We start from the raw sequence: 25,132 nt of genomic DNA on the forward strand, positions 1-25,132 counted from the left end.
TCAGAAAGAGATTGTACCAATTTAATCTGCGTGAGGTATGTTAAGAAAAAGCATTTGCTGTCCAAACAGAACATTAGAGCAAAGACAATATAGTTTTTTTTTTGGTTACAGTAACAGTAGACATGTTTGCCACAAACCAAAGACAGCATTTCAGGAGAACCTCATAACAATTGTGAAGCATGGTGGTAGAAATGTTTGCCACAAACCAAAGACAGCATTTCAGGAGAACCTCATAACATAAAAGTGTGCTTGGTAAAAATGTGAGGCCTTCTGCCCAAAAGTTGGAGTTGAACCAGAAATAGGTTTTTAACACCATAATAATCCAAAACACACTAGCAAATTCATCAAATAATGGGTCAGAAAGAAGAAATAGAGGGTTATGGACTGCCCTAGTCAAAGCCCTGATTGAATCACCACTGAAATTTTTTAGGGGGGTTTTGAAATGGGCAGTTCATGTAAGGAAACCCACAAACATCTTGCAACTAAAATAATTTTGCATGGAGAATTAAATTGCACCATTTCAGGTTATTCACTGGACTTGAACTGCTTACATTTCAATAAAAACTGAAAAAATGGAGGTGTTCTAAAACTTTTAACCGGTATTGTATATACAAAACACATAACATGATTATTATCATCATTATACAGAATTTATATAGTGCCAACCGACTGCGCAGCACTATACATAATTAAGGAAGACAATACATTATAATACAACATAAGACAAAATCATTAGGAGGGCCCTGCCCGTTAGAGCTTACAATCTACAATACATTTTTAACTTGCAAAACCAGACAAAACATCGTTTTCCCTCTGTGCATGTGACAATATACTTTATATAAATTAAACCAAGGCATTTGGTTATATAGTACATTATACTTAGGTCATGATCATGTTACCGAGCAAACTCCTTCAGTGTGCCCTGCATTTTCATAATTCTTTCTGTGTACCCCACCTTGTATGTATTTTTCTAAGTGTTGCTTGCTTCCCCTTACCCTATCTGCTGTGAAAGTACACAAGAGTTCATACATTATTAATTGGCCATATTAATTTACAGGTTTTAGCTTAAGGGTAACCATAGCACACAGGAATTCATTATTTATCGCAGTTTCAGAGTAAGCTAGACATTTCCTTAGAAGACTTTATTTCCTTATGGGTGCTGCTGTCACTAGTGGCAATAGTATAGGAGCCAGGAAACAAGGTGACACTCTGGCCCTGGACAATGTAAGCAGTTTTGCTTTTACCAATGGATGGATATCTGTTAAACATGGACATGAAGTCGGAAGGGGATAGGCAACCAAGGAAAGTCAGGTTCAGGATTGCGTCATCCTATAGTGGGCGAGTGTTGAAAGAGGTCTACACGGATGGTGATTCTGTGGATTCTGAATGTGCCAGCAGCTCGGAGACTGACCAGAATAGCATACCAAGTGAGACAGATGGGCACCATAATGGATTTTTAGGTTCAGAGTTTGATGAAAGTGAAAATGAGCCAGATGACTTGCTAGTTCTAGCAAGAGCCACTAAGGACAGGGGATTCGGAACAAAACGAGTGAATATACTGAGTAAGAATGGAACAGTCAGAGGAGTCAAACATAAAGTCAGTGCTGGCCAAGCCTTGTTTGACAATTTGGCAAAAGTATTCCAGGTAAGCAAATTAAATACTGCATACAGTTATACGTGGAAGTGAACAAACTGCTTATTCTACAGTTGATTCACATATTGACTGCAAACATCAATATTGTTATAATATCACCTTTTTGGCAAAAACATACTTAAAATCACAAATGATATATGAATGAATCAACAAACATTATTTACCAATTCTGAAATGTTTTGTGATGTTGTAAGTTAAATTTCCTGTTGCCTGAATAGCAGCTTTGAGGTGATTATAACTGCATTCAATGTATGAGTTATACCAAACTGGAGTCTTAGTAAAGATGTTTCCCCCATTGCTTCTACCAGCAAGGACAGAGAGGTCACCAGTGAGGAAACAGACATATTACTAGCTTTCTACATTAATGTCCAAGCTTTGTGGTGGTCTCATTCTAAGTGCAGAACATTCAATTTTTATAGAAAGAGGACACCTGTGTTTTCTTGTGATTAGCCATGTGGTACACCTTGGAGGGTGGAGAGAGCTTAAATGTGCTTGACACAAAGAAAAACACCAACCCCAAATGTAGATCATTTTAATTGTTTTTTTTGTCATAGTTAAAATATATGCGTTTCATAAAGTGCAGTATATACTCTAAAATCACCTAGTGGACTATTAAAATGTGATTTATTGGTTGCCCTGCCAGGAAACCTAAAATAAAAATAACCTGTCATCGATTTTTCAAATAGAAATCTCACATGTAAATGCATAATACATACAAACATTCCCAAGAGAACTGAACTCCTTTCATATTTTAATTTTTTTAAGGGTTTGTTCACACCATATACAGTACGTTTCAGTGCGGTTAGCTGCTTGAACGCACTGTATGGTGACCCAACCGGCTTCCTGCATTCAGGGGCTGGAAGGGGCATGGTGGTATATTGAAGTCAATGGCATCGTAGCCACGCCCCCTGCCCACAGTGCGATTGCCCAGGTGTCACAACTCACAAAGCCTGTATTAGAAGACATTAAATTAGTGGGTAAAGTTCTTCTTTAAAGGTAAAGTTCAGTTGGCCTTTGAGTTTGAAGACACTTGTTAAATGTTAAATGTAGTTTATTTGGGGCAGTTCTAAGAACTATGGGGTCAGTGTTTTTCCCCATAGTTCTCCTTAGGGCAACGGGAGGACACAAACTAGCGTCCTCCCGTCACCCTAAGCTCAGTATACCGCGAGCTACAGCTCGCGGTATACTGAGACGCCGCAGCCGGAGCGGATCCCGACGTAGATGACGGGTTCCGCCCAGCTGCGTGAGTGACAGCTGGCTCTGCCTATCTAGAGGCAGAGCCAGCTGTACCCGCCCTCTCCCCTGTCCGTTCCGCCAGTCAGCGCTGGCAGTTCGGAGCGGGGAGGGGGGAATCCAGCCCCTCCCCCTGTCACGGCAGAGAGCCGTGACAGGATCGAGAGGTGAGCGAACCTGGTATGTGTTCGCTCTCCTCCCGATCTACTGAGCGGACCTGTGACAGTCTCATTGTCACAGGTCGGCTAGAACTATGAGGTGAGTGGAAATCACTCACCTCATAGTTCTCCTTTAAAGGTCCTAGTCTGTGATGGCAGCAGTTACTCTGTTCTATTGCTTAAAGGAGTCAACTTCGTCATTGATGTGCCTGACCCTGACCCTATCTCCCTGAAGTTCAGCAATAAAAGAAATTAAATCTTTTATCTACTGTCTGGGCTTCGCTTTGTTGGTCGCCACTGGAGGTGGTAAGTGCTATTGGGGCAGCCAGGTTACTAGAAATCCCTAGACAGGCTATGGAAGACCCGATCATTCAGCGGTTCCTGATGGGGTAGCGCTACAAGTGTGAAGGACATTTTTTTTTTTTAGCCATAGCTTAGCCATGGTAAGGTGCTACTGCTGCTATATAAATTAGCCTCAAATTATAAATACTTTTGTCAAATGAAAATAGATCCTTATAGCTTTTAACTACAAAATTTGTTTGGTGTGATTTTTGTTTCTGCTGCAGTGTATATGGTGCAAAGTATCACTTGCTTTACGGAGACGAAAAACAGAATAATTCCCTTTAAAATACATTATTTATGTAGATATTTACTTGAGACAGCAGAAGTAAAGCCAGCAGTCAGTGATATGGTAATTTATCAGATTGGGTAGAACATATGTTGTCCTATCCTTGTAAATATTCATGAATGTAAACTCTGCATTCAGTTTGACAAATGCCATACAATTATAATTCCCTGGTTTGGAGGTCTGCATTGGGCCATGTTACCTGACACTCCCCGAGAAAGATAAATGGAACCATCTTTCTCAATGAATACACTCTATTTCTGCAGTACACACATAGATGTATACAGTCTGCACTAATAGGCATTGCTTTGTCTACTTAAAGGAGAAGAACATATTCAGCTACCAACCTTGACAACATTTTACAGTCTCTATGCCGTAATGCCGTATACCAACAAGGGGTTAGGTCAGTGACTGCAACACAAAATCATTTTATTTATCTCAAAATGCCAAAACTGAAAAAAAGTTTGGTATTGTGTTTTAGTGTGGGCACTGGGGTTTACATAGAGTTCAGCATCACTGCCTTAGGCAAAATAGGAAAACACACATATTCATACATTTATACACTCACAGATACAACACATATACCATATTTTGCGTTCCATAATACGCACCGGACCATAGGACGCAGGGAGGTCCGGTGCGCCTTATGGACCACTCGACAGACCGTAGCTTCTGTCACAGCTTCTGCACAGAAGCTGTGCAGAAGCTGCAGTTAGTGACCGCTGAGAAAGGTGGCGCTGTGATTACAGCGCCACGGTCTCAGTGATCACACAGAGCAGACGAAGAACGTCCGTTCTTTGTCTGCTCTATGGTGATCTCGATCGCCGCCGCCGCTGCTGCTCGGTTTTAATACGAGTGATCTCATTAGATCATTCCTATTAAACCAGCAGTGGCTCCTACTGTACATTTAGCTCTGCTTTAGCAGGGCTAAATGTACAAAAAACTACTCACCCGGCGCCCGAAACTGCATGTCTCGGGCTTCAGGATTAGCTCCATAAGACGCAGGAATATTTTCCACCTCCTTTTGGGGGGAAAAAAGTGCGTCTTATAGAGCGAAAAATCTCATACCCAACAAACACATATCACACACACTCATAAAACACACCCACACATATCACACACACTCATAACAATACAGCACACACTCATAAAACACACACAGATATCACACACTCATAAAAACCCACACATATCATACATACTCATAAAACACACCCACACATCACACACATTCATAAAAACACACACATCACACACACGCAATAAAACACACACATATCACACCAGTGGCATAACCAGAGTTATGGGCGCCCGGGGCAGGACATTTTTTTTCGCCCCCCCCCCCATATTATATAAACATCCACTAGAACTGTACCCCCCACCCCCACACAGGAGCGAGTGGCCACCCGATGACAGCCGGGTGAATGTGACAGAGAGAGGGAGCCAGGGGCTTCGTTTAGCGGGGGTCGTGACGGCGCCCCCCCTCAGTCCTGCGCCCGGGGCAAGTGCCTCCCCTGCCCCCCCGGTTGTTACGCCACTGTATCACACACTCAATAAAACACACATTACACACGCAATCATGCATGCACATATCTCACACTCAATTAAAAACACAAACATCACACACGTAATGAAAAATATACACACTTATTAAAACACACACATCACATTCATTAAAAAACACACATCACACACACTCAAAAAAACCACACACATATTGCACATTTAATAAAACACATACACATATCGCACACTTAATGAAACACATCACACATGCAAGATACCACACATCACACACATATCACACACAGTCAATAAAAAACACAAAATCACCCATTCATTAAAAAACACCACACTTATCACACACCTATTAAAAACACACACATATCACACAATCATGAAAAAAACACACACATATCACACACTCATATAACACAGACTCAAAAGTTAATAAGTAATCATTTAAAAACATTTCCCCTCTCCTGCTTACCTGTTTTGCAGGGAGGGGGGTGCATCCCTGGGGGCCAGTGGGGCACTCAGGGATTATCCTGGTGTTCTGGTGGAGGGTGAGTGTGATTTGCATCTCTGGCTGATGCAGAACATACTAATTGCTCCTACCTGTGAGCGGTGGCACCATGAGGGAGCAATTAGTATGATCTGCATCAACAAGAGAGGCAGATCATACTGATCCTTCACTGGACCACCAGGAGATAATTTTCATTTAATATATTGCTGGTTTGGTGACTCGCCAAAAGAAATAAAAGCCCCGATGCCCACCGACCCGTCTGATCCCGGCGAACACTGCCGCCAAATGACAGCTCTGACTCGAATGTCAACAAAGGGATGGAGCGCATCGTGACGTCACAGGACTTGTTCTGCCCATTTGTTGACATTCGGGATCAGACTTGTCATAATAATAACAACTCTGTTCCTGAATATCATTCAGGGAATACCGAATGCTATTCATGTCTGGGAGACGACTTGTTGTTATTAATTTTTTTTCCTAATGTCACTTTGCTGCAATGAAAATTAATTTGTCAATATAATTTAACTCATCCAAAATTAACGAAAATTTCAGATTCGCCTGATTCCGAATCATGAACCAAATTGACTTTCGGACCCGAATCCTGAAAAATGAAATAACGAAAAATCCAAAACAAACTGAACTTTTTGCTGATGCACATGTCTATTGGGTATCACCGATTCCAAACCTTAAGCCCACTGAGAATCTTTGGGATGTGCTGGAGAAGACTTTACACAATGCTCCGACTCTCCCATCATCAATACAAGATCTTACTGAAAATTTTATACAACTCTGGACGGAAATAAATGTTTTAACATAGCACAAGCTTATCAAAATGAAGCCACGGCAAATGCGAGCCATAATCAAAACTAAAAGCAGTCCAACAAAATATTAGACTGTGTGACTTTTTTTTTGGACAAGCAGTGTATTTATCAGAATAGTTAAACCCAGTTAAGCTAAATGCATGTTAAATGTTCTGCACATTCTGTAGGGCATAAACACAAGCTTTGATAAACATATGGTGGTTTATTAACACGATGCTTGCCACCCTGCCTAATGCAGTTGTAATCAAAATGATTCAACACCCATTGCAAATCAGGTTTATTGGCAAACTTTACAGACTTTCAGCTGTTTGCAGTGAACAAATCAACAAGATTCATAGACAGACACCAGCTTTTGGCAGCATTCTTAGGGCCTGTTCACATGAGATCAGGTCCTGATCAGCACACGTGGAGCTGCTAATGCAGTGCGTTTTTGACGCGTTTTCGTTCCGGATGCTGACAGTTCATTTGGTTTTTTTTTAGCCAAGGGGCTGTCAGTATGCAGATTCAGCCGGATCTGGGGGCGGGCGCATGCGCAGCTCTAATTTTCGGCAAGGACGCGACAAGGGACGCAAGGTAAGTCTATGGGCGCGTGCACCCTCATGCAGACACCACATGATCGGAGGGACAGAGCAATCAGCGCTGGATCGGAGAGCCGCCGCACCGCTGGAGAGAAGGCTGAAAACATCAGGAAAGAAGAGGAGGATCGGAAAAAGAGACATAATTTAAGGTAAGTGCTAACATTAACATGGGGGGAGGGAAAACAAATTTTGCCTTTAATGTCTCTTTAAAGAATCTTAGCCCATGATGAGCAATGGCCTCCAGTTCACTAATATTCTTGGGTTTGTGTGCTGCAACCATCTTCTTCAAATCACACCACCATTTTCTATGGAATTCAAGTAAGGTGATTGTTATGGCCACTTTGGAACCTTTCACGACTTCTTCTGCAACCCAGCCATTGTGGAATTTGAGGTATGCTTGGGATCGTTGTCCTGTTGAAAGGTCCAATGACAGCCAAAATTGGGGCTTGCGGTTCTCATTTGATGGACAGACCATATCCTGAACACCCAGGGAGTTACCAAAGATCCATTGAGCGTAAACATCCCTCGAACCCACTATTGGAGACTAGATTGCAACAATCACCTCCTGGAGGAAATAGCGAGACGTGCTCACACTCAAGTGGACTATTGGACCATACTGGAAAAAATCTCCAAACCGCCCGGACTATGAGAAAACTTCAGTAACGTGAGTGACTAAAAAAGTGTTATATATATCCGTTAAGGACATCATTTGAATATCACTCTGAAGTAAAGACCTATACCATCTACACTTAAATTGAGTATAAGGAGAAAGAGAAGAAAAAGTCAGGCGGTTTGTTAATTGGAGATAACCCAGTGATAGTCTGTCTGTGAGAAACCCCCTCCCCCATTAACAAAAGGTCCCGTTATACCTCACCGCTCCAACTATGGTAGTCCATGGCTGATGAACAGGAAGGGGTCAATTGCACACACGGCCAGATCCAAGCCGGTGGCTCCCTGGCTTCAAGATCATATATCCACTTGTGGCATAGTGACTATACGTCTGATCTCTGTCTATCTGTTGACGCGTTTCACCCCTCCCACTGTACGGGGCTTCGTCAGGACATACTCTAGAGGCGGGAGAGCTGTTCCTTAAGTAGTTGGGTCACGCCCCTTTTTCCCTTTATTCATTGGTTTGGGTTTCAAAGGATAATGCTCCCTCCGTTTATCGGTTTCATTAGACAGTACTCAAATAGGACTTACATTTTTTATATATATATAAAAACAGTTTCTACACAGCTATGTTTATGTACAGATTTTCCACTTTTAAGCAATATGTTAATACTCTCAGGGTAAATTACCCCCATGTGTGTGGATCGTTAGAGAAGGTGTGGATCTGTTGAAATGTTAAGTTGGAAAATATCTATCTTATAAAAAGACATTAAGGTTGCATTCATTGTTTAACCCTTTTGGCCAACATTGTATTTAGTCTATAGATCCACATCTTCTCCCGCTGTTGAAGGATCCTATAAAAATCTCCTCTGCGGGGGGAAATATTTAATTCGTAAATAACTTTAACTTTAAGCCCATCAGGGACCCCTTTGTGATGTTCTGAGAAGTGTTGGGCTAGGGGACTGTCTGTGCCTCTTTTCTTAATATCATTTAGTGTTCACCTATTCTTACTTTCAATTGTCTTTTGGTCTTGTCCACGTAGAATTTCTGACATGGGCATTCGATTAGGTATATAACCTTGCTTGAATTACAGTTATTGAAACTCACTATATTAAAGGATTTTGTACTCTCCGAGTTTCTAAAAGTTTTTGTTTTATCTATGTATGGGCAAATCTGACAGCCCCCACAGGGGTACATACTTTTGAGTCTTTTTTTATTATTTAAAGGTGATTGTTTTGATGAGCTGGGTGTGTATTCGGAATTGACTAAACTGTCTTTTAAGTTTCTTGAACGACGAGCTGTGAGTAGGGGTCTTGGACCCACTATTTTGGATAGTGGTGGGCATAAATCAAAAATGTGCCAATGCTTTGTTAGGAGTTGTCTTAGTTTTTCCCAATTAGATCCGTATTTGGTTATCATACGTGTATAGTTATTATTTTAATTCACTGGACCATTTGTTTTTAGTTCCTTATTTTGCAGTAGGTCTTTTCTTGATCTTTGATTTGCCTTCGTTTTACTCCTTTTGATTAATTTGTGTGGGTATCCCCTTTCCCTGAAGCGTTTGTATAGGTCTTTGGACTCACTTAGGTAGTCAGCATGTTCGCTGCAATTACGTTTTATTCTTCAGAATTGACCTGTAGGGATACCCTGCTTCAGCGGAGGGGGATGGTGGCTGGTCGCGTGAAGAAGTGTATTTGCTGAGGTTTCCTTTCTATATGTTTTTGTGATTAATTTTTTATTTTTGATCTCTATTGAGAGGTCCAGAAATGAGAGTTTAGTGTTACTTTGGATGTAGGTGAATTTTAGATTCCTATTATTCATGTTTAAATCCTTAATGAACGATATCAGGAGGTCTTCACCTCCACTCCAGACCACCAGTACATCATCAATACATCTGAGCCACGTCTTTGCGTGGCTCAGGTATAGAGGATGGTTGTATACTAGTTCTTGTTCCCACAAGCCCAGGTGGAGACATGCGTAGGATGGAGCTCATGGGGCTCCCATCGATGTGCCTCTGATCTGTTTAAAGAAAATTCCCGAGAATTGGAAGCAGTTGTTATGCAAAGCAAAATCTAGAAGTTCTACAATAAATTCGTTTTGAGTTGCCATCAATGGAAAATGTACATCGAGGAAATGTTCTATGGCTTTTAGTCCCCATTCATGAGGGATCGATGTGTAAAGTGATTCCACATCGATCCCCACAAGAAGGGAGCCCTCCTGTATTACCAGATCATTTATTTTATTTAGTACATCCTTAGTGTCTCGGGTGTAGGAGGGCAACTGCAAAACCATTTCTTTTAGGAGAGAATCTAAGTATTTGCCCATGTTTTCAAGTGGTCCTCCTACAGCCGAGACTATAGGTCTTCCCGGAGGGTTATTGTAATTTTTATGAATTTTTGGTATAATGTAAAATGTTGGAATATTATAATTCTCTATCTTTAAAAAACGGGATGGATGGTGTTTTGGATAGTGTAGGGAACTGTTGGAACTCAGTCCAGTGTGAAGAGTGCAGAGGTCAGAAATATGTAACGTTAAGAGTGCAGCAGCACCCTGCATGTTGTGCCGTACATAGGGTTGCCACCCGGACAGTCCGGGTTTGGCGTCTTGTGTACGGGTGTCCAGCCAGCGGGCACCCGTACACAAGACACTCTGCTGACACCGGCACTTTAAAATTTTCTCGCAGATGCGGCTGCCGAGGTCCTTGGCAAGTGCGATCCACGGCAGCCGCATCTGCCTGAAGCCGAATCTTCCTCTGAGCTGCGGGCAGCCTGTGTCTGTTTACAGGTGCCCGCAGCGCAGAGGAAGAGTCGGGTGGCAAATCGGCAGCAGCAGTGCAGCGTCAGCGTGCAGAGACTCCCTGGTTGGACGGAGCCCAGGATTCCAATACAGCAGCAATGGACGGCTGGCCCAGCCCACTAAGGGGATGCGGCCGAGATGAAATCACATGGATGATAGCCACGCCCCCTAGAGAGACAAGCCAACACAGGAGATCCCAGGGTGCTGACAACTCTGCAGCGTTGTGGTATGTATACAAAAGAAATTCAAAACTTAAATGTCATCATCTGAGGACACATACACCTATAGCACTTATTTATGTATAAATAAGTGTGTCTGCAGTGTACATTCGTGTAGATGGGGTCAGGGGTCATTAATAAGTAATGTGATTTAAAGAGACCCTGTCACCTCATGCATATCTCAAAACTTGTATTTTTTTATTTTTAATAAAGTAGGTAAGGGATACAAATATTTATTGGTGTTTTTTGCCATTCTGCATCCCTCTTGAGATTTCTCTTTACTTCCTGTCATGTAGACATAACAGTAAGTGAGAGCAAATGTCTCCAAAGCATGCCTCCCAAATTTATATAGAGGGATACTAGCACCAGGTGCTGGAACAGGCAACCCTCTACCCTAGGTGCTGAGACATTGGGAAAACTGTCCTGGGGACTGGTTGAAATCCACTGGCGGAACTACCAGGGTCGCACCGGCCGCAATTGCGATCGGGCCATGGCGTTCCGCCACTTGGGGGGTCCCAGCAAGGAAGAAGAGGGCCCCCCCCGAGATAGTGCCGCTCCTTCCCTGCTGCACACCCACCCGCAGAATGTACGGGCGGCTGTGCGGCAGGGCAGGAGAGGTGGTCACCAGTCCTGCAGAATGTGCTGCAGGCACCGCCAGGCAGAACATTCTGCTGTGTGAGGACTCTCTCCTCTTAGCCCCGCCCCCTGACCGGGGAGACGAGGAAGAGGGCCCTGCAGGAGAGGAAAGGTAAGTCTGGAGTGGGAAGGGAGGAATACTGGTAATATTCTGCACTGCTGACTTTTAGTATAATGTATTGGTGGTACTTGTAGTCCCGCATAGCTGGTGGTATTGTGCATTGCTGTATGATGATTATACAGCAATGCAGAATAGCACCAACTATGTAGGACTACAAGTCCCAGCAATGCATTATATTATTAAGTAGGGATACACCAGTGCCGATACTGGGCATTTTCACAAGTACTCATACTCGTGAAAATGCCCTGATACTAAACGCAGATACCGGTGTTCTGTCGAGAACGCTGATGTAGTCGAACTTGCCGGCCTCAGCATCTACGCTTGTGCACAGACCAGTATTATCGAGGAAACGCATTTATTTACAAAGTTTTTCGTTTAAATCGTTAATTGTGACCATTAATAATATTCCATCATTCACTGCCATGGACGGCATATTATTACCGGTCACAATTAACCATTAGTGCCCGCAGCGCAGAGAAAGGGCTGGGTTTTAGGCAGATTCGGCTGCCTAAGACCGTGCTTGCCGAGGACCTCCACAGACGCATCTGTCATTGCCTTCTCCTCCTCCAGCTCCCTGCCCACCTGCGGATCCCTGGTGAGACACCATAGCCCGCACAGCCCACCAGGCCACATGGAGACATCAGTGCGTCAACACAGAATAACACAGAGTATGTAGCTTCATATTATTTTATATTGCTGTATAATGTATTGCTGGGATTTGTAGTCCTCTCTAGCTGGTCTCCTCACTCCCTCCCCTGGCTGCCTCTCCTCTATAGTCTTAAAAAAAAATTGCCGCATGTGGCGCTAGAGTGTTCGGGTTTCACTTGAAGAAAAGGTGGCAACCCTAGCTGTACATTGCATACTCCTGATCACAGCATTCAGTATGCTTGCTGGTGACTGCTCAACTCCCGGAGTTCAGAAAACAGAGTACAGTGGTCAGGACTACATAACATAGCCGTTGGGCATATTTAACACAGGGCCCTGCTTGCAAACTGCAAAGTACTCCCTCTCCAAAAACAAATTTCCCAATAAAACATCACCTCATTCTCCTGCAAAGCAAAAATCAACCCCAGCAAAATCTTCCCCTCCCCCCTCCAAGAAATATTCTACTCCTTTAATCCCCCCCAACATCCAGCACAGAACAACCTCTCCCCATTCAAAACACACACCAGACTTCAGATAAAGAGCACCTCCTGGCGCAGAGCATGGGGAAGTCCTCACATGCTTCCTTTGGCTGTCTCATGTGACACATTAGAGCTGAGGAGGAACCTAGAAGAAGTCTGTTCTGTACTGGCACTTAACCATTATGCACCTATGCTTTTGCGTCGCTGTAGGTGATTAAACCCAGGGCACCAAGGAAGAGACCTACGTGACATTGCACTGATGCTAGGACCTAGTGATACCCGAGCCAATCGTTTCAGCTTCTGGGAGCAAAATGAAAAAACTGGCACTTCCAGGTAATGGTGAGCATGTTAATCCCTCCCCCACATGTTATAGTGATAGGTGCCTCCTCATTGGCCCAGATGTGTCATATGGCATCAGAAAAAGAGTTCATAGCCCTGCATGCCTCACATAGGCAAATGCAAGGTTCACTTTAGGGTATTGGTAGCAGCATGATAAGTGGTCTGCGCATCCTTTGCCATCTACGTATGGTGCAGTAGGATCTGTTCCAAGCCTAGTTTACTAAATAGCAATGTTTTGAACATAAGCATTTTGAAAAGTCTCATCTGTCACAACAGAAAAATGTCAGCTGCCAATTCTGACGTATTTCTAGGTGTATACTATGGGGGTCATCATTCTTAAGGTGCCCATACACCTTACGATTATCGGACTAAACTTTTCGTCCGATGATCGAACCGTTGTACGATTTTCGTACGACGGCCCCATCCTGCCCCGATTATCGCAAGGTTCAATCAGCGGTAGTTAGAAAAAAACACCTGGACGACTTGCGGTAATTGACCGCAATTATTTTCGTTTGCGCATGCGCAGTGTTAATACGTACGACATTTGACGGACGGAAACGCCACCAACCATGCGAATATCGTACGATCAACCAAAGTTTTCAAACATGCTTGACCGTCAAAAGTCGTACGATTGTACAGTACTATCGGTCGGGCACTCTATTCACACGTTACGATTGTCGTACGAAAAGTCGATCGCATACGATTATCGTACGATAATCGTAAGGTGTATGGGCACCTTTATTCTGCCTTCAACACCTGGTAAACCACTGACAGAACAGAAATGTGCCGCAACACCTACTGTGTACCTACATGTTCCAGGTCAGCGAATCACCAAGTAGAGAAGAAAGGATACAAATAAAGGTTCGAGCGTCCACCAAATACCCCAGCAATTGCAACAAGCATATATCTTCCTTGAAAGGTTGCTTTTAAAGTGACACTAAACTCAGGAGTTAAAACTCTAAAATGCATTCAAGTACCCTAACTATTAACAAAAATGTATCTTATTTGTGTATCACTCTGCTGTAGATCCTCAAATCATCTCTGAATTGGTGCCGACACTGTCCTTCCTTCTGGAGGGTGGCTATGTTTGTTCTCCATGGTCCCTGTGTGTGTTGTAAAGTCACCGCTCCAAGCTCACTCCTGTGACTACAATCTCACGTTTAGTTTTCTAATTTGTATTGAGATTGTAGTCCATCATGGGAGTGCGCTTGAAGCAGTGGCTACTTTACAACACACTCAGGGACCATAGGGAACAGAAGTAGCCACCTTCCAGAAGGAAGGACAGTGTCAGCACCAATTCAGAGAGTTTAGTGTCACTTTAACTATTCCCCTTTCAGACACTTGTTTTTTGTGTTCTTTGACTTTTTCTCATTAGACACATGACACAAAGTACACTAATACTTTTACGGTGAAAATAATCTGAATGAGCCAGCTGAAGTCAAACACACTTTTACTATCGAGTGTTTGAGATCAGACATACAGGTATATTAGATTACATCCCAGAGGACACCCACTTATTTTCAGGCATGGCACCAGGCTGAACTGATAATAGCTCTTGAGTAACTATAACACAAGAACAAAGGCTCTCTTCATAGAAAGCGACCATGCTGCTTACACACAATGCATGGATTTAACTGAATAATACATATTCTAGGGGTTAAGAACACAAAGCAGTACACTACTCAGCATGCATGCATTTGTCTCATAAGCTAATATCTTTGATATGAAAGATGCTTGCTATTTATTATAATGACTCAATCTTTTTATTAAATGGACAAAAGGATATAGGCGGTGGGTCCAACTAGGCAAAGGTGGCAAGTCATTAGAAAGGCCTGAGTGGATTTTAAAAACCCCATAAGGTTTCCTTAATGTACAGTAACTGGATTGTTAGGATAATAAGATATCTTTAAAACAGACATGGCAAATCTCTGCAGACAGGGAGCAACACTTACAGTGTATTTTATGTGCTTTGGTTTTGTACAGAGGTAATGAATAACTCCTTGACCACTGTCATTGAACCACTGCATAAAGCCAACTATAGACATTAGGTAGTAATTGGATCATGCATGCATGAGCCAACTAACAGATCATCTTTTTATGAATGACCTTTGTATAAACATGTACACCTGTATCATCTGAGCAGCATGTTTATACACTAAGTAGACAGCCATACACTTACAGATTGGCATCTAATTAAGATCAACTAGCTAATAACATATTGTGGTGCCCTGCCATAGTTTGGCTCATAAAATTGTGCACAGCCATTATGGCCCTGCTGTGCGCATGTCTCACGACATGCACACGCGCTCTCTGCGGTTGTTTGCGCTAAATGGGCTTTTTAAGGTTGGGACATTCTAGCCTCCAAAGCTGACTGGTCTTCAGCTGTTCTGTACACCTATATCCCGTGCCCTGCATCTTGACTCTGTTCTCCTGTTATTGACCCCGCTTGGCTGACCATTCTTCTGCTCTTCTGGATTCCCTCAACCTCGGCTTGTTTCTGACCACGCTCCTGCTTGCTGCTCTCTACTTTGCTGTCCGCAAGTTGCTGACCTGGCCCATCCCCGACTATGTCTTGTCTTTTGTTCTGGTACCAAGCTGCTCAACTGTTGCTGACCCGGTTTGTCTTGGAGTACGCTACTATCAGAACTCGTGCCTCTCTTGTGCACCTGTTCCAATTGCAGGGGGTTCTTGGACTTGAGCTACAAGAGAGTCCCCCCTAGTCAACTCAGACTTCCGTAAGGTACGTGGTTTTGACACATATATTCACAGCTATAGACATATTTAGGCTTTTTTTGGGCAGCTTCAGAGTTGAGAGATATTTAACTCACTGTCAGTTCAAATTGCAGGTAAGAGATAAAGAAACACATTTCATAACCTGGAAAACAGGGACATAATGATTTAGACATACCTTCCCAATATCTTAGTTAAAGTGACACTAAACTCAGGAGTTAAACTATAACAATGCATTCAAGTACCCTATTAACAAAAAATGATCTCATTTGTGTATTACTCAGCTATAGATCTTCAAATCATCTCTGAATATGTTCTGACAATGTCCTTCCTTCTGGAGGGTGGTTACTTTTGTTCCCCATGGTCCCTATGTGTGTTGCAAAGTTCCTCAGTTTCCACAGTCTCGACCGCAACCTGCCGCCGTACTTGCTAAGCTTTCTGTTTCAGCCAGCCCTTCCTTACACCTACCTGATTCCCCATGTTACTCTGGGGACCCCAACTCTTGCAGGGGTTTCATCAGCCAGTGTACCATCCATTGTGAGCTTCAACCTCAGACTTTTCCATCAGAGCAGGCCAAGGTGGCCTTGTATTTTGGTTATCCATTTTTGCCAGAGAAGGCTTTGTTTGGGCTGTCTCTTCTGACTTTTGACTTGCATCCTGACCATCCATGCCCTCAGCCAGCTCTGACCTTTGGACTGTTCCTGGTGTCCACTGACTCATGGTCAGTGGTGCTTAAACCAGAGTGAACTTGAGTATCAAGATGTGGGTTAAGCAGGCAGCTAAGTCCTGGTGAATACTGGCTGGCTCTTACACATGCCTTATGAAATCCTGTAATATCTTCTCTCACGTGGGACCATCCTCATTATACAGAGACCTCCTGATCCAACTCCCAGGTCTTCTCCATTCCAGTGAGATCCTGATACTGATTCTTCTCTGCAGGTCCAGCTCCCAGGTCTAACCTGTTTAACCTAGCTGGCGGTATTCCCGAGTCTGGCTCGGGGTTAATTTTCAGAACCAAGAGCGGTAACCCTGAGCCAGACTCGGGATTGCACAGAAAAGTGTCACTTACCTTGTCCCTGCGAGCCCGTGGTGTCCTCTGCTGTACGTGGCCGGCCGATGCTGGCATCTGAGTTTTAGTTTCGTTTTCGGGCGTCACAGCGGGGGGCGGAGCCGGCAGGAAATTCAAAAAAGTGAAAACATGACATTTACACAGAATACACACAATACAATGTAATCTTCTATAATTACACTTATGTATCAAACTATTTCACTTCAATTTTGTCCCTAGAGCTCTGTCCAGTGCCCTGCCTGCACTTTTACTGTTCTGTCTGCCTGGAAACTTGTGAACGTCCATGGCATCCAAAAAGCGTCCCTTTAGGTCAAAAGCGATTTTAGACCAGGTAGAAAAAAGCGATAGTCAATTAGAATCACTTGCAGAATTGAGACTTTCAGTGTCTGATGACGAATTTCCCAACGAATCGCTATTGCTCAATTCTGCAAGTGATTCTAATTTACTATCGCTGTTTTCTACCTGGTCTAAAACCGCTTTTGACATAGTGCTCTGCTCTACCATGAACCATCTGTCAGCCACCACTTCTTGGGTAAGCCTACTTCCTCTCATTGGCTATCCCTTACAGTGTAGCTAGTGGGTCCACACCGGTACAGTTGCCACCCTTACGCTGGTTTCAATACATTCAGAATTACTGACCTGGGACATGATAAGGGATTGTGGCTTTTCTCTGACTTTCATTTGCAGAGTTCTAACTCAGAAGTCTTAAAAGCAGACACTGCCAGGCAATTAACATATTCAGAAGATGACAGTTTACATATTTCTCTCTTGCTATGTGTACACCTATAGTTTGATTTTGATTTGTAAACAAAAATGGTAGAACATGAAGAAAATCCAAGCAGCAAACAAGAGGGAAATGCAAACTGCAAGCACATACACTGTATTGTCCTTAGTAAGACTCAGGTTTTGGAACCAGCACTGCAAGACAACTACCCCTTAGACCTCTGGTGCCCAATCTGCAGTCCTTTGGCATGATCTTTGTAGCCCTTGGAGCCTCTGCAGACAGTAGTTTGTGTTTACTTTACTTAAGCTGGCTATAGGTTCCAGCTCCTCCCTCTGGGAAGACCAGAGAGATCCTTCCTGAGTCGACAGCAGTGATTGGGCTTGTCAGCTGTCACCAGGTGCTGCGTCCTCTAAGTCTGGGGTGCGGGCCACCAGCAGAGACCACAAGAGCATGTAGCTTCTATTAAAGCTTCAATCACTGGGGGGGATATTGTGGCAGCTGACTCTGGGATACTGCAAACACAGTGGGGTGGCCGTTCCTCCAGCTACCAGAACCCCCTGATCAAAGGCCTCTGCAGCAGTGTTAGTGTGAAGCCTGCTTGATCAGCCACCTACCTCAGCTATCAACTTGTCTGCCAGTGAGAGAAGTGTATCAATCCTTACTCAGGATACTGCAAGTATTTATTTCACTAACCTAGACAAACCTATATATTGTACTGCCACCTAGTGACCAGTAGAGCAATTGTCCCAAGCATTCCCATGCTTATTATATCTGCTTTGACTGTATTAATTTTGCTCAATGCGTATATTTTGATTGTGTATCTTCCCCTGTGCAACCTATGTTTAACTTCCATTTGTTAAATAAATTCCAAAATTGCACGTTACCACTTGTCCGATCATTTGGCTGATACCATTACACAACAATAGTAGTCAGTCACATTCAACTGGACTTGTTCTGTAATGTTGAAGACATTCTGTAGCTTATTCAAGCCACTTCTTCAGTTGTGATTGGCATCAGAAAAATACCCCAGCATATATATCCACACAGGTAGTGCAGGCCCTTAATCCAATAACCATGGTAATGCAAATGTCAATTGTCTAATTGAAAGATGCGAGGCATGACAGATGTGGAACCAGGGCCGTGGCTAGGGAGAGGCGACTAAGGCACTCGCCTCGGGTGCAGGTGCAAGAGGGCGCAGCCAGGTCTCAGCGCGGCAGGGAGAAGTGGGGCGGCACAGCCTGCAACTTCTCCTCTGAATCCCTGCTGCTGTCCCCCGCCTGTATGGGCATAGGCAGCAGGGATCCAAGGAGAAATGAAGTGCTGAAGCCGGTGTAGGAGGGAGCGCTGTCACTTTAGGATGGCCAAGCGGTGAGGAGAGAGAGAGAGCTGCTCAAGCCAGGATCTGACAGCCGGCGGCTCGCTCTCTGCTCACCACACAGCCATACTGAAGTGACAGCTCTCTCCACCGCCCCCCTCTCCCCCACCGGCTTCAAGTTTCATTTCTCCTTGCCCATACAGGAGGGGGAGAGTAGCGTCAATCTGGGAAAAAGCTGCCGGCTGTGCCGCCCCTCTGTGCTGTTGCCGAGCGGCTCAGGATGGAAAGTGGAGGATCGGTAAGTATCTATTATATTTACTGATCCCCTGCATGCAGGACAAACACTGGAGCGATCAGCTGATCACTCCAGTGTTTGTAAATAACTGATGACACATAGTACTATGTTTCCCCAGTTAAGAATGAAAAGGAAGTGATTTACATCACTTCAAGTTCATTCATGAGCTTCTCAATGGGGAGTAGCACTCTATACAGAGGCTCCTCCCCATTCAGAAACTGGTTGATAATAAATTGACTGGCCAACCATCAAGTGCTGTGACATGGAAGGAAAATGGAGTGAGTCCTGGAAGTGCTGAGTATTTTCTTCACTTCTGGTACCTGAATAGAGCAGCAGGGGAGCGAAGCGAAGCCGAGTATGTCCATGAAAGTTTGCCTTGCATGGGCGAAGCACAGGCTCGCATTAAAGCTGAACTCTGGGATAAACAATTACTGTTTAAATACAAGTACATACAAGCCATGTGAATTCTTATATGCATCTTGGTGTAATTTGTGTATTTCTTCAAGATCTGTGTGTTTGTGATCCAGTGTAAAACTTTTCATGTAATTAAGACCAGTCACTAATTCTGTTTCTCCTTGTGCAGGATGACTGGTCTTGTCTCTGCTCCCTCCTCTAGTTTTCTGCAGACAGCCTGTAATAGGTGGGGCCGACTGGGCCCCTCCTGCGGCTTTTCTCACTGCACAAGGTAGTGCAGCACAGTGAGGACGTCATCAATAATTCTGCAAGGTTTGGGTTTGCAAAGGCAATTTGATACACACGAAGTAGATTTATATCCTTAGTGGCTATTGAGGAATATAATTAAATTAAAGTTTTAATGCTTGGAGTTCAGCTTTAAAGGGGTATCAATAAGTATTTAACAAAATGGAAGGGTGGAAAAGATAGGCACAGTCATTTGTAAAAAAAATTTTGAAGGTTGTAGAGAATATTTAAAGGATGATGTTGAGTCCTGGTTGTCATAATGATCCATCTATTTTACCGCAGTTACACTTATCAAGCCCCCCTCCAAGTCTTATTTCTGTGCAGCCTTCTTTGCACCAGACAACCCCATCAGAAACCTTCTCTGTTGGGCCTATGCATATGTAACACAATCTCCATTTTATCCTATAAAACATTTGTACTAGGAGCTGAGCAAGGTGCAATTTGTATGTGAACCTGAGCAGGGTGCACAGCTGAGATCTTGTTGGTTAGGGAACAAGTGAGTATTAGACTGGCATGGGTGCTGGGGATGGCAGAACATTAAAAAAAGGCCCAACTGCACTATACTTTAAGTCTCACTATATCTGTATCAGGAATTTGTAGTTTCACCACAGGCAAGATTCCTAGAGGCAGAGGCACAGTGGAATTTGTAGTATCACCACAGCTGGAGTGCCAAGGTTGCCTACCCCTGGTGTAGCCATTCATTGATAAATGATGTTTCCAAAAATGTAAAATAATGAAAATTTTTGGACATGTTGGTAATTAACGTTTACCACTGACAATGTGCAGTAACTCACATGAAATTTTTCCCCTTTCATTCGTTTAGAGTAGTTGGATAAATGATTGCTGTGTTTTGTGCATTGTTCTTTTCTTTATTAGGTAAATGTGTACAGTAAGTGACATTGCTGTTGTTGGTGTCCTGCAGGCCTCTACCACTCTGGAATATGGGCGGATAGTGATCTACACAACCAGTCTGCGCGTGGTTAGAAACACATTTGAGAGGTGTGAAATGGTGAGAAAGATCTTCCAGAATCACAGAGTAAAGTTTGAAGAGAAGAATATTGCTCTGAATGGTGATTATGGAAAAGAGCTGGATGACAGATGTCGCCAGGTAGCAGAACTGCCATCTCTTCCCGTCGTTTTCATTGATGGCCATTATCTCGGGGTGAGTTGCCATAACAGTATTATACTGATTGATGCTGTGCTTTTTGGCTTTTAAACTTTTTCACCAAACATAACATAGGACACACTAGCATATAAAAACACAGTATTAATGTTCAGCTTGCAAAAACAGATCTAAGTGTTTTAGTTCTTCATGAAAATTTTTTTTTCAATGGTTGAACTTTAAACACTATGTAGCCAGAAATACCCTTTAACCTCTTGCCGTCCGCCCGTAGTAAAAAAACGGACGGACGGCACTGCAGCATCTGCGGGTTGCCGTCTCCAGACGGCAACCTGCTTAAACGGAACTAGCTAAGACTCTAAAGTACTAAAACCATTGGATCAGTAAGACAACCAAGCAACTCAACTGTCATTTTCAGAAGGGGAGGTTCATAATGACAGCCTCCATAGATCGTCATTGCAGGTTTTCTTTCATATCTAAGCTTGCACAACTGTAGTAGGTAAAGCTAAACTTCAGCTATAGAAATGTATACATACTTACATAGGTACAGAATGGTAAATGTAAACACATATTAAGTATACATTTTGACACTATACACCAAGAAACTCACGCTGCTCACCCCTCGTTAGCCCTCAATCTGCTCTCTCAGCAGTGTGTACCACAGGTCCTAGGGTCAACGACCTTCCCGACCTCTCCCAGCCTACCCTGGCTATCCCACTTGTCCAGCACGCACCTGAGTCTGCTGTCCTCTGTTGTACCTCCTGCACAGGTACTCTCACAACTCTCACACACTCTCAGCACTGGGGTGGCTTCCTAATGAGGCTGCTCTCAGCCACCTGATCAGCCCAGGCTGGTCATTGGCAACACCTGGCCCCAGGACTGGAGATCTCATTCCACCCAGAGCTCTAAAGGTGGTCATACACTGTACAACCATCGCAAGACCTTAGTCTTGCGATGGTTGTAAAGTGATTAAAAAAACGTACGATCTGCCCATCCTGGGCAGGCAGATCACACTCTCGATCATCGCAAGCCCGCCCCCCTGTGAGGCGGGCTTCCGATGACCCCAAAGCTGAACGGGCAGTGTGCGCGTGCGCACACCGGCCCGTTCGGCATTTGTCTCCCGAGCACTGTTCAAACCAGCCGAAAATCGTACGATTCTCGGCTGGTTTTCTAACATGCTCCTTAGACAAAAGAAGTGCGACCGTACAGTAGAAACGGTCGCACGTCTTCGTTCACACTGTTCGATTCTTGTACGATCGCGGGATTTCCCGCGATTCTCGTACGAGAATCGAGCAGTGTATGGGCACCTTTAGAGATCTCCAGAGCTCCAGATCCCAGCTACAATTAGGAACACCTGGAAGAACCTGAAAAGCCAGGCTCTTCCTTATAATATGGTTCACATTCTGGACCCTCTCAGCCCCTTTGGCTGAGAGTCCTGGGTGCCCAAGTTGCCATACTAAATCGTGGCATTGCCATGCACTGGCAATATATATGCAATATATATATTACATATTAGGATCCCAAAGACCCTGTCATGGGGATATACTATATATTAACTATACATCCTGTAAAACATTGTAGTAGCTCCAGCTACTACAGTGTCTTACAATGACCTTCCAGGCCTTTCGTCCAAGCAGAAAGCACCTATTATTCATTCATAAAAATACAAGCTATTAGTTGAATGGCCATTGTGCTGATTGAGTGGCCCACTGTGCTTTAAAAGCAGAGGGGAAGTTTCTCGGCTCAGCGGCTGTTCCTGGACCCAGAAGACCTCAGTAAGTTACTGTAGTAGCTGCGGCTACTTCAGTGTTTTACAGGATCCCCAGGGATAATTTATATACAGTATACTTTCAGTGTGCCTAACTGGACCATTGTAATTGTATATAGATTTCTATATCTGGAGTTCAACTTTAAAGATGTGTTTGTTCCCTTATAATATTTAGTTATTTATTCTGACTAGCTTGGGAGTCAGGTATCTTGTCTGACCAGACACTTGCAATACTGTTAATTAACCTACTACTATGCCAACACAACTGTAGAGCTCTGTTGCTTGATATTAATAAGAAGCTGAAAGACAGTGTGGTCAAACTCTTGACAAGGTAGTAACTACCAGCTCTAACCACAACTCTGAAGCCAAAGAGTCAAAGAGAAAAAGTTTGTGTTTATATGCTTCATAGCAACACACAACTTGTCTCAGGATAAGCTATCTCATAATTTGTTGTGTGTATTGCTATGCACAGAGTCCCTTTAACATCCCTTTGTGCTTTTCTGTTATTATAAGTCAATGGTAAACGCATATCAAACTCATGGTGAGTGTATCAAATGAATGGAAAGGACAATGCATCACAATCCTACTGTATATAAAATGACTGTGCATGCTAACCCTTATTAAAGAGGCAGCAACCTGCCCTTTGTTTCACCATCTGTTTCTTAACACTTTTTATGCATGTCTTTAAGTATGACAAAAAAATAGAAAATCAACATTTCAACACATGTTTACCAACTGAAAACCAGTTAAGACAGGGGTGGCAAACACAAGGCCCGCGGGCCTAATCCGGCCCGCCAGACCTTGTAATGTGGCCCGCACAGCCAGGGCCGGCCTTAGGGGTGTACGGGCTGTACAAAAAAAAACTCTTTAATAATCGCCCGCGGGCGCGGCGGCCCTCCGTGCGGGCGCTTGACAGTTTACCTGTCAGCTCAGCCAGGCAGCACAGCAGTGACAGTGTCACTGGCAGTCTATGAATGACTCATTAAGATGGCCACCGCGACAGCGCGGCGGCCATCTTTAAATCTGGACAATGTACTGGCAGCCTGGCAAGCCACAGGCGGATTCTGCCGGAAAGACACGTGGGAGGCTGTCCTTGCCTTGCTATGAGGAGCAGGGATGAGGAGCAGGAGCTCAGAACTTTGTTCTGTAAGTAAATTCTTTTTTTTTTATAAATGCAGTGTACTGCTTAATGTCTGTTTTGTATTTTATTATTTAAATAGAGTGTTTCTTAACCACTTCAAGACCAGGTGTTTAGACCCCCTTCCTGGCCAGGCCATTTTTCAGTGTTCAGCGCTGCGGTACTTTGACTGACGTTTATTCCGTCATGCAACGCTGTACTGAAATGAATTTTATACCATTTTTTGGGGACAGATAGAGCTTTCTTTTGATGGTATTTAATCACCACGGGGGTTTTTATTTTTTACTATAATTAGGGAAGATTACAGAAAATGTTGAGAAAAAAAAAGGTTTTTTTAACATTATGTTAGGAAACATTTATTATTACCCAGTTTTTTGGTAAAATATAAAAGATCGGGTCACGTCGGGTAAATAGACACCAAACATGTCAAGCTTTAAAATTGCGCGCACCCGCGAAATCGCAGAAAACTACCATACCCAAAATTGGCCATAGGCGACACTTTAAAAGCTTTTACCGCTCATCAGTTTAGTGTTATCGGTGATTGATGGCCCTAGACTTATTGCTCTCACTGCGACGTTCGCGGCGATATGTAACATGTGCGGCGTAATGGGCGCAATCGTATTTTTTGCACGTATGCGCCCCCATACAACCGGCCCTTTGAGGGTAACCATACTGCTGATGCGGCCCCCGATGAATTTGAGTTTGCCACCCCTGAGTTAAGATAATGAAATACAAATGGTTTATTTACCCACTCAAATGGAAATGGTGTGCTGTTCATATAGATCTGAAAGTCAGAGATATACCAGTATGAATATGTTTGCAATTGTTGCTGAATTTCACAATGTCATCTGGATCTGGTGTAATATGAAAGAAAGCAGCCTTAGCTAGCAAATCATGAGACTGCTACAGATATATTTTCAAATGATATTATATTTTAGATTGACGAAGTAAATCAAACACTGTAGATCATTTAAGTATATTATTATGAGTTGGATTGAGTAGCTTCTGCTGTCTATCCCTGGTCCTGCACAGATAAACAGCACCACCTACCTTTAAAACAAGATCAGTGTATGAGATACATCACAGCTGAAATACTCAACATAATGGACATGAAATAGGATTACATGTGTGCTTTATGTCTGTATATTATTAGCTGCCTTAGAATGTTTGATTACAGTATAGACAATCATGCAATTTACTTCTCAACAATGAGGTCAATGACTATATTTCTGTGTTTGCAGATGACCCAAAGCTATGTAGTGGATTAAAGTGCCTACAAAATGTGTCTTGACTTATAAGTGAACTTAATGCACTTTTTGATTGAGCAAATTAATAT

The 25,132-nt window shown here is 43.4% G+C and overlaps 1 protein-coding gene across 1 annotated transcript in view; it reads left to right on the plus strand.

Moving 5' to 3' along the window:
• Nucleotides 1-1,246: 1,246 nt before the first annotated feature.
• GRXCR1 (glutaredoxin and cysteine rich domain containing 1) overlaps nucleotides 1,247-25,132 on the plus strand; it is a 29,734-nt gene continuing 5,848 nt past the window's right edge. The window contains exons 1-2 of the mRNA XM_018564474.1: nucleotides 1,247-1,645; nucleotides 20,693-20,932. Coding sequence (XP_018419976.1) covers nucleotides 1,247-1,645; nucleotides 20,693-20,932 — 639 coding nt within the window. The remainder of the gene's footprint in view (nucleotides 1,646-20,692; nucleotides 20,933-25,132) is intronic.

The sequence above is a fragment of the Nanorana parkeri genome, unplaced genomic scaffold, assembly GCF_000935625.1.
Source record: "Nanorana parkeri isolate BGI_ZX_2015 unplaced genomic scaffold, ASM93562v1 scaffold24, whole genome shotgun sequence".
Lineage (NCBI taxonomy): Eukaryota > Metazoa > Chordata > Amphibia > Anura > Dicroglossidae > Nanorana > Nanorana parkeri.